This window comes from Pleurodeles waltl, chromosome 8, assembly GCF_031143425.1.
Source record: "Pleurodeles waltl isolate 20211129_DDA chromosome 8, aPleWal1.hap1.20221129, whole genome shotgun sequence".
Lineage (NCBI taxonomy): Eukaryota > Metazoa > Chordata > Amphibia > Caudata > Salamandridae > Pleurodeles > Pleurodeles waltl.
In genome coordinates, this window is record NC_090447.1 from 349,443,665 (window position 1) to 349,458,142 (window position 14,478).

At 44.8% G+C, this 14,478-nt stretch overlaps 1 protein-coding gene across 2 annotated transcripts in view; it reads left to right on the plus strand.

The window, feature by feature from the left end:
- Positions 1 to 14,478, plus strand: part of MED14 (mediator complex subunit 14) — an 801,766-nt gene that overhangs the window by 91,606 nt on the left and 695,682 nt on the right. For both annotated transcript variants that reach the window (XM_069204216.1, XM_069204217.1), the window contains exon 10: positions 2,983 to 3,094. In XM_069204216.1, the coding sequence (XP_069060317.1) occupies positions 2,983 to 3,094 (112 nt within the window). The remainder of the gene's footprint in view (positions 1 to 2,982; positions 3,095 to 14,478) is intronic.

Genomic DNA, 14,478 nt, shown 5'->3' on the forward strand with positions numbered 1-14,478 from the left:
TATCTTGTTCAGAAGGATCAATGAAAAAAATATTGGTATGTTGCCAAAATATATGACTACCAAATGTGGAAGCCAATCTGAAAAAAACATTGGCAAAGCCAGTATTTTTCCCATTGGCAACAAGCCGTTTTGCGTGGTTAGTGCTTGTTTTATCATGGTTTTCATAAAAATGTATTGTTGGTGGTCTGCCAGGTCTTCACAAATACAAATTAAAAAAGTTGGCTAATGGTGCAAAGTAACCTGTGGCTAAAGAGCAGTGCCTGGCTGAAAGAAAGTGGATATCAAGCTTTATAGTGAGTTGATTTAACCATTAGTAATATATTTAAAGAAGCAGTTTCTCAGAATTCTTCTTCTGAACGAAGGATAAGGAAGCCCCAGCAGGAGCTTAAGTAGATGAAAGTATTCTTGTAAAGTCTCTTGTTCAGATGGAGATAATGGCTATATACAACCAAAATGAACTACAGCATTAGGCTGTAAGTCAATTGCACAATCAGAACATTTATGAGGAAGTCAATTTGTTTCTTAAAATTTAGAAAATGCTTCCAAAAATTAATGATATTGATGCAATGTAGGGCATTTGAGTTATAATATAGCCTTGATTTTGTTGAGGAATATGATTAGTTATGCCTAGTAAAGGTACTCCTATTGTACATAGATAACTTGTAACTTGTAGGATGTCAGATTGAATTTATTTGTGATGCTTGAAAGTATATAAATGTAAAGACTGATGAAACATACCTGCTCTGCAATGTAATGAATCATTGACTGGTTGGACTATACCGAATGTATGCCTTTTTCTCATCAATGAAGTTTGAATTAAAAAGAGTGTAAAAAAATAATAATAACTGTAAATGCTGAGTTTCCTCTCTGGCTAATCATGAACATACTTGAATTCCATCAATACTTCCTTCTACTTGTAGATTGAATTTGTATTTTATAGGGATTAGATTCTTCCTTGCACAACTAATATGCATGAATGAACTCCACTGTTGCCAAAAATGGGAACCAGAATTATGCTTCCTTGAAACTGAAGTAGTGTGCAACACAGTAAATCCAGTAAAAGATTAAATATTATGAACATGCTATAAGGATTCATATTGAGATACACTCTGCATCTTTTGTCCCTGCATCAAGGAATAGTCCTCTTGTTTCCATGCTCGATTTTTAGACAAATAGGATAGTTTCCTGTTAGATGTCCTTTCTGTCCAGAATACAAAAACAAGCCTAATTTCCTCTTACGATTCTTGACTTTCTCAGATAATGGACTCCTGATTGAGCTTAGTTTTCAAAATTATTCGATCGTGTTCAAAAAGGGACTAGAGAAAATATATCTTATTATGCTTCACTTTTTTATTTTTATTTTGTTACATTCATTTCTTGGATACAGTAGTCTCTTTGAATAGTGAGAATGAATAATTCTTGATAACTGACTGATCAAGCTATTGTGGATAGTTTGTCTTAAGTCTCCTCCTTAAGACATCACCTAATAAGAGTGAATAAAGTTGAGTTCATCCAATTTGTTTCCCCGGCAAAAGCTTCCAATTGAGTATATATACGTGATCATAAAACAAGATCTAAAAGATCTCTTGATTACATGATGTTAATCTTGTCTCATTGATAACTGGCCCTCCCCCAGTTATATGGGACCAGAGTTATGAAAATGCAATTTTGCATTTCTTAAACAGCGACTTCATAGAAATTGCTATTTAAGACATGCAAAATGCTATGCATAAAGGTACCGATTTCCTAATAGCGATTCCTACAAAGCTTTTATGAAATTCGTATTAGAGAATTCCCATTGCATTTGAGTAATTGGGCTAGGTGTTAATTTCCTAAATAGCGATTTCTCATTAAGAAATCGCTATTTAGAAAATGCAAAACCAGGGGATAGCAATGGGAAAAAGTCCACCCTTGGTGCACCCCAAATATAGGGGTGCACCTGTAGAGCACACATATACATAAGCAAAATTTGTGTGTTCTATTGCAATTAGAAAAAGCACCTTTGGGGTGCTTTTTTTAATTGCACCTGGTTACCACCTACTTCAAGTTGGTAATAATTGCATCTCCAAAATGCTCAAATTGCATTTTGGAAATGCATGGTACATCAGAATAGGAAATGCAAATAGGAAATCCCTATTTGCATTTCCTATTCTGAGAATCGCAAACTGTGATTTCTACATGGTAGAAATTGCAGTTTGCGATTCCATAAAGGGCTTTGTACATGAGACAAGCCCAGTTTGCATTTGTTAACAGCCCGAAATACTGATTCTGAATGTTAAGAAATGCAAATAGGCTTCGTACATCCGGCACATGGAGTCTTAAATAGAAATAAAGAAATCTCACTGTCGATTGATGGGCAAAATCGTATTGAATAGTATAGCTTGAACAGAAGAGGTGCGCAGATATCAAATCTCAATATGCAAACATGTCTGAAAGCATACTAAAAAAAGGCCATGCTCCCAGATGTACTGAATTTTTGGGAAATCTTCTTTTTCTGTAGTTTAGCCAATCCTCTAGCCACAGTGGTACATTTCTTGGTTTAGCTGCGTGTGTTGTTGCAGCAAGAGTTAGAATGTAAATAATTTACTTGAAACATCCTTTTTTATAAAAAAAAACCTCAATTATTTTCAAGGTGACATATATATATATATATATATATATATATATATATATATATATATATATATATATATATATATATATATATATATATATAATTCTAAAACAACCATTTGTGGGCTGCATCAGATGCATGGGCATCTTATGTCTGAGTACTACGTTAAATTGATTTTCCTTCACAAAATAAGGGATTTCATTCTACTGGTTATCCTTGGAGTGTTTTCTTCTAACGTGATTCCTGCTTTTGTGCATGTCACAGCCACATCCTTGACTGAAAGTTAGAGGATGCTGTGGTAAGTAATGTATGCTGTTTTACTTGACTATTGTGATAACTACTGTATTTTTCGATTCACAATTTTGCAGATTGATCACTTATCAATAGAGAAGCTATTGATAGACAGTGTTCATGCTCGATCTCATCAGAAGCTTCACGAGTTGAAAGCCATACTGAAGACCTTCAACCTGAATGACAACTGTAGGTTTCTTTGGTATTCAAAATCAAAGCTTGATCAGTTACTATTTTTGTCATTATGCTTCATATCCTATAGTGTCTTAAAATAATAGCTTCCTTTAAAATGTTGTGTTTGAAAAATGACCATTTTTGTATTATTATGAATGTTTGCTTTATTTGTCTAAATGTTCACTCCGTGACCAATCTGTTTCTTTATATAGATATAAAAGGAAGATCCAAAGTCAAGAGTAAAGAAAGGGAGGGGAGATGGTTCTGGCTGCTGGGTGGAGGTTAACCAGAGCATGAGCCACTGAAGCTGAACATATATCTCAAAATGGGCTCATCGCTGCTATAATTTTAATTTCATTTGGCACCCACTTGACCCACAGGTCCTGTGAATTAGAACAGAGATGCTTAAAATTAGTTGGCATTCAAAACTGTAAGCATGCCTTCCTTAGAAACAGCACTAAAGTGACCATTCAGCTGATTTCAGAATCGAGGCAGCTGTTTACAGCCAATGGGACCATGTCCCAGTAGATGCAATAAAGAACTAAAACCCCTGTTTTTTCCATGGCAGAATGTTGGCCGATAGACTCAGTTGGGCCAAGGGATGGTACTGAATGGATCAGGATAATGCAACCACTCACAGCTGGTTACAGCTCTTCAAATCAAATGAATCTCTCAAATTCTGTTAATGCATTTGTTATTTTATTGACACAGGGCAGATGGACTTCAAAGCCCTTATATCCTAAAGGATGACTTGAGCTCTCTAGAAGCCCCTTACATAGGATCTTAGTCTACTGGGTCTATGGCTCTAGCTTTCTTCTGGTGTCGTACCCTCTTACTGCCTAGTGCAACCCCTAACCCTCTTAGCAGGTCACATCAGCTGGGGGCTTCTTCTGCACTTAGACCTTATCTTGGCCTAAGGGCAAACCAGCTATTATCAAAGTTTGTCCTTAGCAAACATCCACTCTAGGTCAGTGCCCAATGCCTTTTTGAAGTCCAGGCGAATTACCAGTTGTTGGCTTAAGGGTGCTAATATTTATCCTTCTATTGGGGGTGAAGGTTAACTTTAGTCATGTTACACTGGTTGCTAGGTGTTTGAAACTGGGTTCTAGTTGTAGAAGCCCCCATTTTCTGCCTAGTTTTTGATGCAACTTTGACTGAAGTGCAATGTGTTCCTGCTGATCAGGTCCCCAGTGCCACTGTTCCTTCCCCAAAAACAAGACCACTGGTCACTTGTTCCCAAAGTGACCAGGCCTTTAGCACCTCTGTAAGTCCATAGTGTTATCTCTGGTACCTACCGTATAGTTACTAACGATGGTCCCCTAGGAGCTGCAGCATAACTTGTGCCACTCTAAGGGAGCCAGCACCAAACTCATACAGACTGCCACTGCAGGCTACATGACAAGGTGCTCCAAAAAGTGAAAACACTACATGACACACACCTGTGTGCCATGTCCCCTAAGGCTTCCTGTAATATTTGCAAGCCATGCCTTACATCCCTGAGACAGGATACATTATTTGTATTTTTTTGGAAATGTGTTTATTTATGTTTTGCCAGATGCTCTATGACAGACAGTGTGGCTTGGACGGTCCCACCCTCATGATCAAGCAGATCTAATGTGGGTAGCATTATCTGCCCGAACCAGGGTGGAAGGGAGGGAAAGTCCCCTCGGAGTGTTGCGTCATCCAGACTCCAGCCTGGCTGCATCTAGATTCACATGCTACCAATGGACACCTGACCTACACAGCCCCTAGCCTTCACTAACCAAGGTCAATTTGCCAGCGCAGGGGTGTGTGAAGGCATCGCAGAATGAGTCGTCGGCGCCGGCCTCCCACTGACTGGAGGTCCGAATCAGTTCCACCATGTCACCCCTTATCCCTAGGTCTCTTTCCACATGTTCATCTGTGTGGACCTTTCAGAGTTAGCATTCCTCTGCCATGGCCCATTCCAGGAGGTCACACTCACTTTTTTTCACTTTTGGCAGCAATGGGCTTGCCCAGTGGATCGCAGTGCGTATCCTGGCAAGCAGCAGATCCAGGTGAACAAACCTGTATCACAACTTGCTGCCCCCTTTAGGAGTTGACAACAACCCCAAGAGGCAGTGTTGCATTGTTAAGTCTACTGTTGTGCCTGTCATTTTATATAGCTCCTGTTTTATCTTCCCCAAAAAGGCCTTATACAGGGGCATGTCCAGGTAATATGTGCAAATCCGGTGGAGGCTACTCCACACCGAGCGTATGTGGCCATACCCGTGGGGTTCACCCTCTGTGGTCTTTGCGGAGTGAGATATACCCTATGCAGGTAGTAAAATTGTGTAGATTTAAACCAGGTGTTCTCTTCCAGGGGATCCACATCAATAGTCATAAACATTGAATATTCACGCCCTTGTGCGGGGACCCCGGAGCATGCATAAAATGCACACATATAAAAGTATGAAATATGCACGAAAAATATATACATATATATAGCATTTTTAGTAGACAATTTTCATACCAAACTTATGTATACATGTGTACAACAGCAATGCAGACTATATTCATCAACAGGCTAAAAATGCTTTATTTCTATGGAGTTTTTTTTTTAAACAGTCCCTTTCAAAATTACAATAAGAGAAAAACTTTCCAAAGCCCCAAAGCTGGGCCCAGTGAAAGAAGCAGTAGCAACATCAGTGAAAAAAGAGAAAAAGAGAAAAAAACTGCATTGAAAACAATGGAGCATTATTAGCCAATAGGGTGCATGCAGGTTAACACAGGAGAACCATAAAATTCTAGCACCGTGCCTTTAAGACCCTGCGCACCTCCAGTATCCCACCATGCCTCAGGGGTGAAGGAGAGGTGACAGTTGGTTCACAGTTAGGTCAGTTCTTTTTTCCGGTTTCTTCTGAGAGGATCCTGGAGCATTGAGCTCTCAGTTTTTCTGAGTTTTTTCTCAGGAAAATATTTTAAAACAGCGTTTTTTCTACTTTCACTCGACATTTTACACCTTTGTCTGAGTCAAGAGATTTTTTCCTGACTGGAAAATGCCTTCTCATTTTGTGAAGTGGCCTTCCTGTGGGAAGAAGAAGGCCCAGTCAGATCCACACTCTCTCTGCATTGTGTGTTTGCCTCAGAGTCACTGCCCTGACACTTGCAGACACTGCAAGAACATGTCAAAAAGGACTCTGAAGGACAGGGAGAAGATGAGACTTCATGGTCTTCATGAGAGACAGAAGACATTGTCCTCTTCACTTCCCTGGCAGCCCACAAGCCATTCTCAGGAGAGACAGGCTAGATCGACGTCAGCAGGTAGTAAGGTACCTGTTTGTTCCCCGTCGACGTCATCGCTGGCACCGTCACATCGTCATAGATCGCTGTCAACGGCGACCCGACCGACGTCGAGAGATACGACGTCGAAGGTACATGGCCACCACAGGGGCAGATCTCCGTTGACGGCAACCCACCGATCGACGTCGAGCCAGCACCGGCTCGTCCATTCGCCGCCGAAGGCCTCGCACCCCTCGACGACACGGAAGACGACGTTGAAATCGCCTCAACGGCGAGAGCAAAGACATCCGCCGTCTACGGCCCATCACTCGACGGCGAGGCACACGACGTCGAGCAGGTCACGGTCAAGGGACCGCCGGTCACCGTCAAGGCGCTCAGCGTCGAGACCAGAGCAATCCGCGACACTCCTTTCGACGTCAACACAAGTTTGGCTATCTCACAAGGAGAAGAGCGTTGACTACCGCTTTTGGATAAGAAAACTCCAACAACTCCGGTGGCCTCCATAAGGAGTGGTTCATCTGGGTGGTCGAGAGTCGCATCTTCTGGGCATGTGTCGCCCATCAACTTGTTGCCAAGGTGGTTGGAGAGCCTTAATAAAACAACTGCTTCTCCGGACTCGCAATACTCGAGGATGTACTCACCTTCGGCTTCTCTCCCGAGAACACCATCGCCAACAGTGCAGGCAGGACGGGCTCGTTCTGCGTCTCGCCAGTCGGCCACTAGGCCTCGGCGCGCCGCTACAACATCTCGGAGCAGGTCACGCTCCCAGAGAAGATCCAGATCACGATCACGCCATCGCAGAAGGTCTCCTTCTTGGTCCACATCGTCTGGGTCTTCAGTAAGAAGGAACTCCCCGACCCTAACGGATTCTCCACCAGCTAGAGTTTCCCCGGTGGACGATATCACAACTTTTAACGAGGTGCTTCTCAGGGGAGCACAAAAGCTGAATATTGAGGTCCCGGAGCCTTCAACCTCCTCATCCGTGATCTTTGAAACCCTGCAACACAGGGCGGTTTCAAAGAAATTGTTACCACTGGTGCCTGGTCTTTTACAACCAACCATGGACACCTTTTTAGCACCAGCCAACCTTCAATCAGCTCCTGCTAGGATCTTAAAGAAATATAAGGCACCTGAGAAAGATCCTTTGTTTCTCAGGACTGATCCACCGCCGGACTCAGTCATACTAGCCGCAGCCCAGAAGACGCACTCAGTGGCATCATCCTCCACGGTTCCACCGAACAAGGAGAGTAGACACCTGGACTCTCTGGGGAGGAAGATGTGTGGCATGGCGGCTTCCATGATGAAGGTCTCCAGCGCCTCCGCACTCCTAGGCAGATACGACCGGTCACTCTGGGACTCGCTGAGCAGGTTCACAGAAAAGCTGCCTAGAGAGGACAGGCAGGATTTTCAGGAGATCCTTCAGGAGGGAAGTCTGGTCTCCAGTCAGGTCATCAGTGCGGCAGCAGATGGGGCTGACTTAGCAGCACATGGTTACGTGCATGGGGTTTGTGCGAGAAGGTCTTCCTGGCTAAGACTCACAGGATTGAAGCAAGAAGCGCAGCAGCGTATCCTAAACGTTCCGTTCAATGGAAACTCGCTTTTTGGAACCCACACAGATGAGGAGATGGCGCGTATGAAGGCAGAAGTTGACACCATGAGGGCAGTGGGCCTTGAGGAAAGAAAATACTTCAGGCGAATGTATAGACCTTACGACAGGCGCCCGTTCCAGCAGAGGGTTCAAGCCCCTCATTGGTCCCAAAGGCCACAACAGAAACAAGGGCGTCCACTCTTCCAATCTCGTAAAGCCACAAGAGACCGAGGGTCAAGCAGACCTCAGCAGTCTACACCCAAAGCTCCTGCAAAACAATGAGGATTCGCTTCCCTTAACACCGTGCACTACTCTGGTTGGGGGAAGTATCACAGCGTTCATTCACGAGTGGCGTGGCATAACAAAAGACAAATGGGTGCTGAACATTGTAGAGAATGGGTACTCTCTCTTCTTTTCCGACAACCTCCTCCTCACTTGCCACCAACCAAATGCAATCCAGCTCACATGAGCCTATTACGCAAAGAGGCTCACACTCTTTTACAGAAAAAAGCAATAGAAAAAGTCCCAGTCGCACACAGAGGGAAAGGGGTGTACTCCAGCTATTTTCTGGTAGCAAAAAAGGGTCGAGAAGGAGTTTTCAGACCGATTCTAGACTTACGACTACTGAACAAGTACATGTAAAAGCAAAAGTTCAGGATGCTGGCTCTCCACCAGATTTTCCCTCAGCTGCATCGAGGAGACTGGATGTGCTCCATAGACCTGCAAGACGTGTATTTTCATATCCCAATCATTCCCAAACATCGGAAATTCCTACGGTTCCTGATAGCCTCCCAACACTATCAGTTCAAGGTGCTTCCTTTAGGCCTAAAATCTGCCCCTCGAGGTTTTCTCAAAATGTGTAGAACGGTAGTGGCGCATCTAAGGAAGCAGAAAATCATCATTTATCCATACCTAGACGACTGGCTACTGAAAGCCTCCTCTCCAGAGCAGGCGAAAAACCATCTGGACATTGTGCTCAGTGTTTTCAGATCTCTGAGTCTACAAGTCAACTACCAAAAGTCCACCCTCATCCCAACACAAACCCTCCACTACCTAGGAGCAATACTGAATACAGAGCTCGAAAGAGTGTATCTTTCGGAGGAACGACTGTTATCAATAAGGAGAAAGTGTCAAGACCTTCTGAGGTCCCACGCACCTACGGCCCGTCAGGTGACATCTCTGTTGGGCTCCATGGCCTCGTGCATTTTCATTGTCCCGAATGCCAGGCTGCATATGAGGCCTCGTCAAGAGGCGCTGAAAAACAACTGGAACCAGAGTACAGGCCGCTGGGAGGACAGAATGCGTCTTCCAATAGGAGGATGACAATCGTTACGATGGTGGATGCACAGACATCACCTCTCAGTAGGAGTTCCATTTCATCAGCCAATCCCGTCTGACACTCTGGTAACGGATGCGTTGCTTCAGGGATGGGGAGCTCATCTGGGTTCCCTTCAAGCTCAGTGCCTGTGGTCCAACAACGAAAGGGAGTACCACATCAACCTGCTGGAGCTCAGAGCAGTTCATCTGGCTCTAAAGTCTTTTGCTCCATCGATTCAGGGGAAATCTCTCCTAGTGCAACCGGACAATACGATGTCAATGTATTATCTGAACAAACAAGGAGGAACGAGATCCCTGCCCCTATCTCGGGAGTCTCAGGCCATCTGGCATTGGCTCTTAGCAAGGGGAATGTCTCTTACAGCAATTCACCTACCAGGGCAGCAAAACGTGGAGGCGGACTTCCTAAGCAGAACCCTCGAGGACGCCCATGATTGGGTTCTTCACGACGAAGTTGTCGAAGACATCTTCGTTCAGTGGGGTCGGCCTCAATTAGATCTCTTCGCAGACGAGGAAAACAAGAAAGTCCCAGACTTCGCGTCCAGGTCCTACCGTCTGGGGTCTCGAGGGAATGCCCTGTTGATCGACTGGTCAGGGATATTTCTCTACACCTTTCCACCGATTCCCCTCATACCTGCTGTGATAAACAAACTCTACAGATCCAGCACCAGAATGATTCTCATAGCCCAGCAATGGCCTCGTCAGTTCTGGTACACGGATCTCCTCAACCTTTCAGAACAGCCGCACAGGAGGCTGCCGTGCAGACCGGATCTCCTTTGCAAGCTGGGAGGCAGTATACTTCACCCCAACCTTCCCTCTCTGAGCTTGACGGCATGGCTCCTGAATTCCTGCAGTATGGGCACCTAAGGCTCTCGCAGGAGTGCATGAACATCTTAAAGGAGTCCAGACGACCTTCCACACAGCGTTCTTACGCGTTCAAGTGGAAGAGGTTCTTCATATGGTGTCGTCAGCAAGGTCAGAATCCTATACTGGCTCAGGAGGAGGTCATACTGTCTTACCTGCTCCATTTGGCGAAAACGGGCCTGCAACTGTCATCTATTAAGGTACATTTATCTGCCATTACAGCCTATCGTAAGTCACCTTCTCAGGAATCCTTTTTTACAAGACCAGTAGTCAAGGATTTCTTAGAAGGTTTGAAAAAGGTTTTTCCACCCATTCGAAAACCCTCTCCTCCATGGGAACTAAACATAGTATTATCTAGACTGATGGGCCCTCCTTTCGAACCTATCCACAAAGCTTCTTTGCAACACCTTACGTGGAATACGGCTTTTCTTGTAGCCATTACTTCCGCGAGGAGGGTCAGTGAAATTCAGGCTTTGTCCTCCAAAGAACCATACACGGTCTTCCATGAGAATAGAGTGGTTCTACGAATGCATCCATCATTCTTACCGAAGCTGGTGTCAGATTTTCACATCAATCAGACTATTTCTCTACCAACTTTTTTCCCCAATCCGGATACTCTGGCGGAGAAAGCTTGGCACTCCCTGGATTTGAAAAGAGGGCTAAAATTTTACTTGGATAAGACCAAACTGATAAGACGATCTCACCACTTATTCGTAAATTACGGTCATTTGAGAACAGGCGAGGCAGCCTCAAAACGAACCATATCTAGATGGATAGTTTCATGTATTGTTACTGCATATCATTTGGCTAACAAACAGTTATTGGCTAGGCCTAAGGCTCATTCGACAAGAGGAAAAGCAGCTACTGCTGCCCTTCTTAATAATGTTCCAATCTCTGAACTTTGTAAGGCTGCTACGTGGAAGTCTGTACATACATTTACTAGGCATTACTGTTTGGACTCAGATGCCAGAGCAGACGCCCAAGTTGGGCAAGCATCTCTGAGAAATTTGTTTGCATAATGTATATCTCTTCCTGCACTTCTTTTAGACAGTCTGCAGAGTTAAGGGATGGGCTTGCTAATCTATTCAATGTTTATGACTATTGTTGAGGATCCCCTGGAAGAGAAGGATAAGTTACTTACCTGTAAATCCTAGTTCTCTTCCAGGGGTATCCTCATCAAAGTCATAAAAAAACCACCCTCCTCCCAGGGCGCAAGTCTCCTAGAAGTGCAGGACACACTATCTCTTTATTCTGCTGGATACGTTGTCACCGTAAAAAAGTACTGACCTAACTGTGAACCAACTGACACCTCTCCTTCACCCCTGAGGCATGGTGGGATACTGGAGGTGCTCAGGGTCTTAAAGGCACGGTGCCAGAATGTTATGGTTCTCCTGTGTTAACCTGCATGCAGCCTTTTGGCTAATAATGCTCCACTGTTTTCAATGCAGTTTTTTTCTCTTTTTTCACTGATGTTACTACTGCTTCTTTCACTGGGCCCAGCTTTGGGGCTTTGGAAAGTTTTTCTCTTATTGTAATTTTGAAAGGGACTGCTTAAAAAAAAATAAAAAAATATATAATTAAAGCATTTTTAGCCTGTTTATGAATATAGTCTGCATTGCTGTTGTACACACGTGTACATGAGTTTGGTATGAAATTTGTCTACTAAAAATGCTATATATATATATATATATATATATATATATATATATATATATATATGTTTGATGGCATGTGTAGCTGCAGATACACATGCTGTGCACATCTGCGCCATCTAGTGTTGGGCTCGGAGTGTTCCAAGTTGTTTTTCTTCGAAGAAGTCTTTTTCGAGTCATGAGATCGAGGGACTCCTCCCCTTTCGTCTCCATTGCGTATGGGCGTCGACTCCATCTTAGACTGTTTTCTTTCCGCCATCCGGTTCGGACGTGTTCCTCTTCGCTCCGTGTTTCGGTTCGGAAAGTTACTTAAATCTCGGAAAATTTGACGGTATTGTTTGCGTTCGGTATCGGGTTAGTTACAACAGATCGACACCGAAATTTGAAGAGCTAGGGTGGCCCTTCGGGGTTTTCGGCCCGACCTCGTGCATCTTCAAGGCTAATGGAACGGACCCCATTCAGCTTCTGCCCCGAATGTCACAACAAGTATCCTTACACAGATCAGCATTTGGTCTGTAATTTGTGTTTGTCTCCCGAACACAAAGAGGATACCTGCGAGGCCTGTTGAGCGTTTCGGTTGAGGAAAACGCTAAGAGACCGAATAGCAAGAAGACTACAAATGGCGTCGGCGCCGACAGGACAACAACACTTGGAAGAAGAAGAAACCTTCTCCATCGCGGATTCGGACTCGGACAAGGTCAATCCCGAACAGACGCCGAGAACCGTGAGTAAGACGTCACTGCCCAAAACTCACGGAAAATTCACTAAAGCCCAGGGGACGCCACTGCCAACAGGCCATGGCTTAACCCGAAAATTAGGTGACTGGCCATCGGCACCGAAAAAGGGCACGCATGTTTCGAAGTCATCCGACTCCGGTCGAGATACCGGCACAGAACAGACTCGACACCAGGTCAGAGCAATCTCGGCACTGAGAGGGCGGCACCGAAATGAGTCGGCACCGAGAGATCAGAACGCCGAAAGGCAAAAAAGTGTCTTCGGAGCCCAAAAAGACAGTCGAAATGTTTTCGATACCCAAACATCCAGCCTCGGAGCTGAAACCAAGTTCCTACACCGAGGAACAGGGCCTGTCCTCGCAGATGCAAGGACACAGATTCGGATAGGAACTAGAGGCAGGGGAGCCAGATTACACTCAAAGGAGGCTCCACATTCAAAAGGACACAGGGAAAATCAGTACTCTCCCTCCAATCCGAATTAAAAGGAAACTTGCCTTCCAAGAAAAAGACAGGCAACCACAAGCAAAGGTGGCAAAACAAGTAACTCCGCCACCATCCTCACAATGCTCACCACAACCATCACCGGTAGCCACTCCACCAATGATGCAGTCTCCAACTCATACAGGAATGAGTCAGGATGATCCTGACGCATGGGATCTTTATGATGCGCCTGTATCAGATAACAGTCCCGACTGTTATCCAGCGAGACCGTCACCACCTGAGGACAGTACTGCCTACACAAAAGTGGTGTCAAGAGCAGCCACGCTTCACAATGTCACCCTGCACGCAGAACCAATAGAAGATGACTTTCTATTTAATACACTGTTGTCCACACATAGCCAGTACCAGAGTCTCCCTGTGTTACCGGGAATGCTGAAACACTCCAAGCAAGTGTTTCAGGAGCCTGTGAAAGGCAGGGCCATTACTCCAGGGGTGGAGAAAAAGTACAAACCGCCACCAACAGACCCTGTGTACATCACGCAGCAATTAACACCGGACTCAGTGGTAGTAGGGGCAGCTCGCAAAAGAGCGAACTCACACACTTCGGGAGATACACCACCACCAGACAAGGAAAGTCGCAAGTTCGACGCAGCGGGGAAAAGGGTCGCGGCACAGGCAGCCAACCAATGGTGCATTGCCAATTCACAGGCCTTGCTGGCTAGATATGATAGGGCTCATTGGGACGAAATGCAACATTTCATAGAACACCTACCCAAAGAGTTCCAAAAGAGGGCACAACAAGTGGTGGAAGAAGGCCAGAGTATCTCTAGCAATCAGATACGTTCAGCAATGGATGCAGCTGACACAGCTGCTAGGACTGTAAATACAGCGGTCACCATATGGAGACACGCATGGCTTACCACCTCATGATTCAAGCCGGAAATTCAACAAGCGGTGCTGAATATGCCTTTTAACGGACAGCAGTTGTTTGGGCCGGAGGTGGACACTGCTACTGAAAAATTTAAAAAGGACACAGATACGGCCAAAGCCATGGGCGCACTCTACTCCCCACAGAGCAGAGGCACATTTAGTAAATCACAGTTTAGAGGGGGGGTTTCGGGGACAGAGCACAGAACCCTCAACCTCACAAACAAGACCCACTTACCAGAGTCAATATCAGAGGGGAAGTTTCCGGGGACAATACAGAGGGGGGAACTTCACTAAAATTAGAGGGAAGTTCCAGAGTCCCAAAACACCGCAGAATAAACAGTCAGCGTCACAAATCCCCAACACATAACACCAGTGGGGGGGAGACTAACCAATTTTTACAAAAACTGGGAGGAAATAACAACAGACACGTGGGTCCTAGCCATTATCCAACATGGTTATTGCATAGAATTTCTACAATTCCCTCCAGATGTACCACCGAAAACACACAACATATCCAAACACATGGATCTATTACAACTGGAGGTCCAAGCGTTGGACTTTCTCATACCCAGAAAAGACAAAACTCTAAGACCT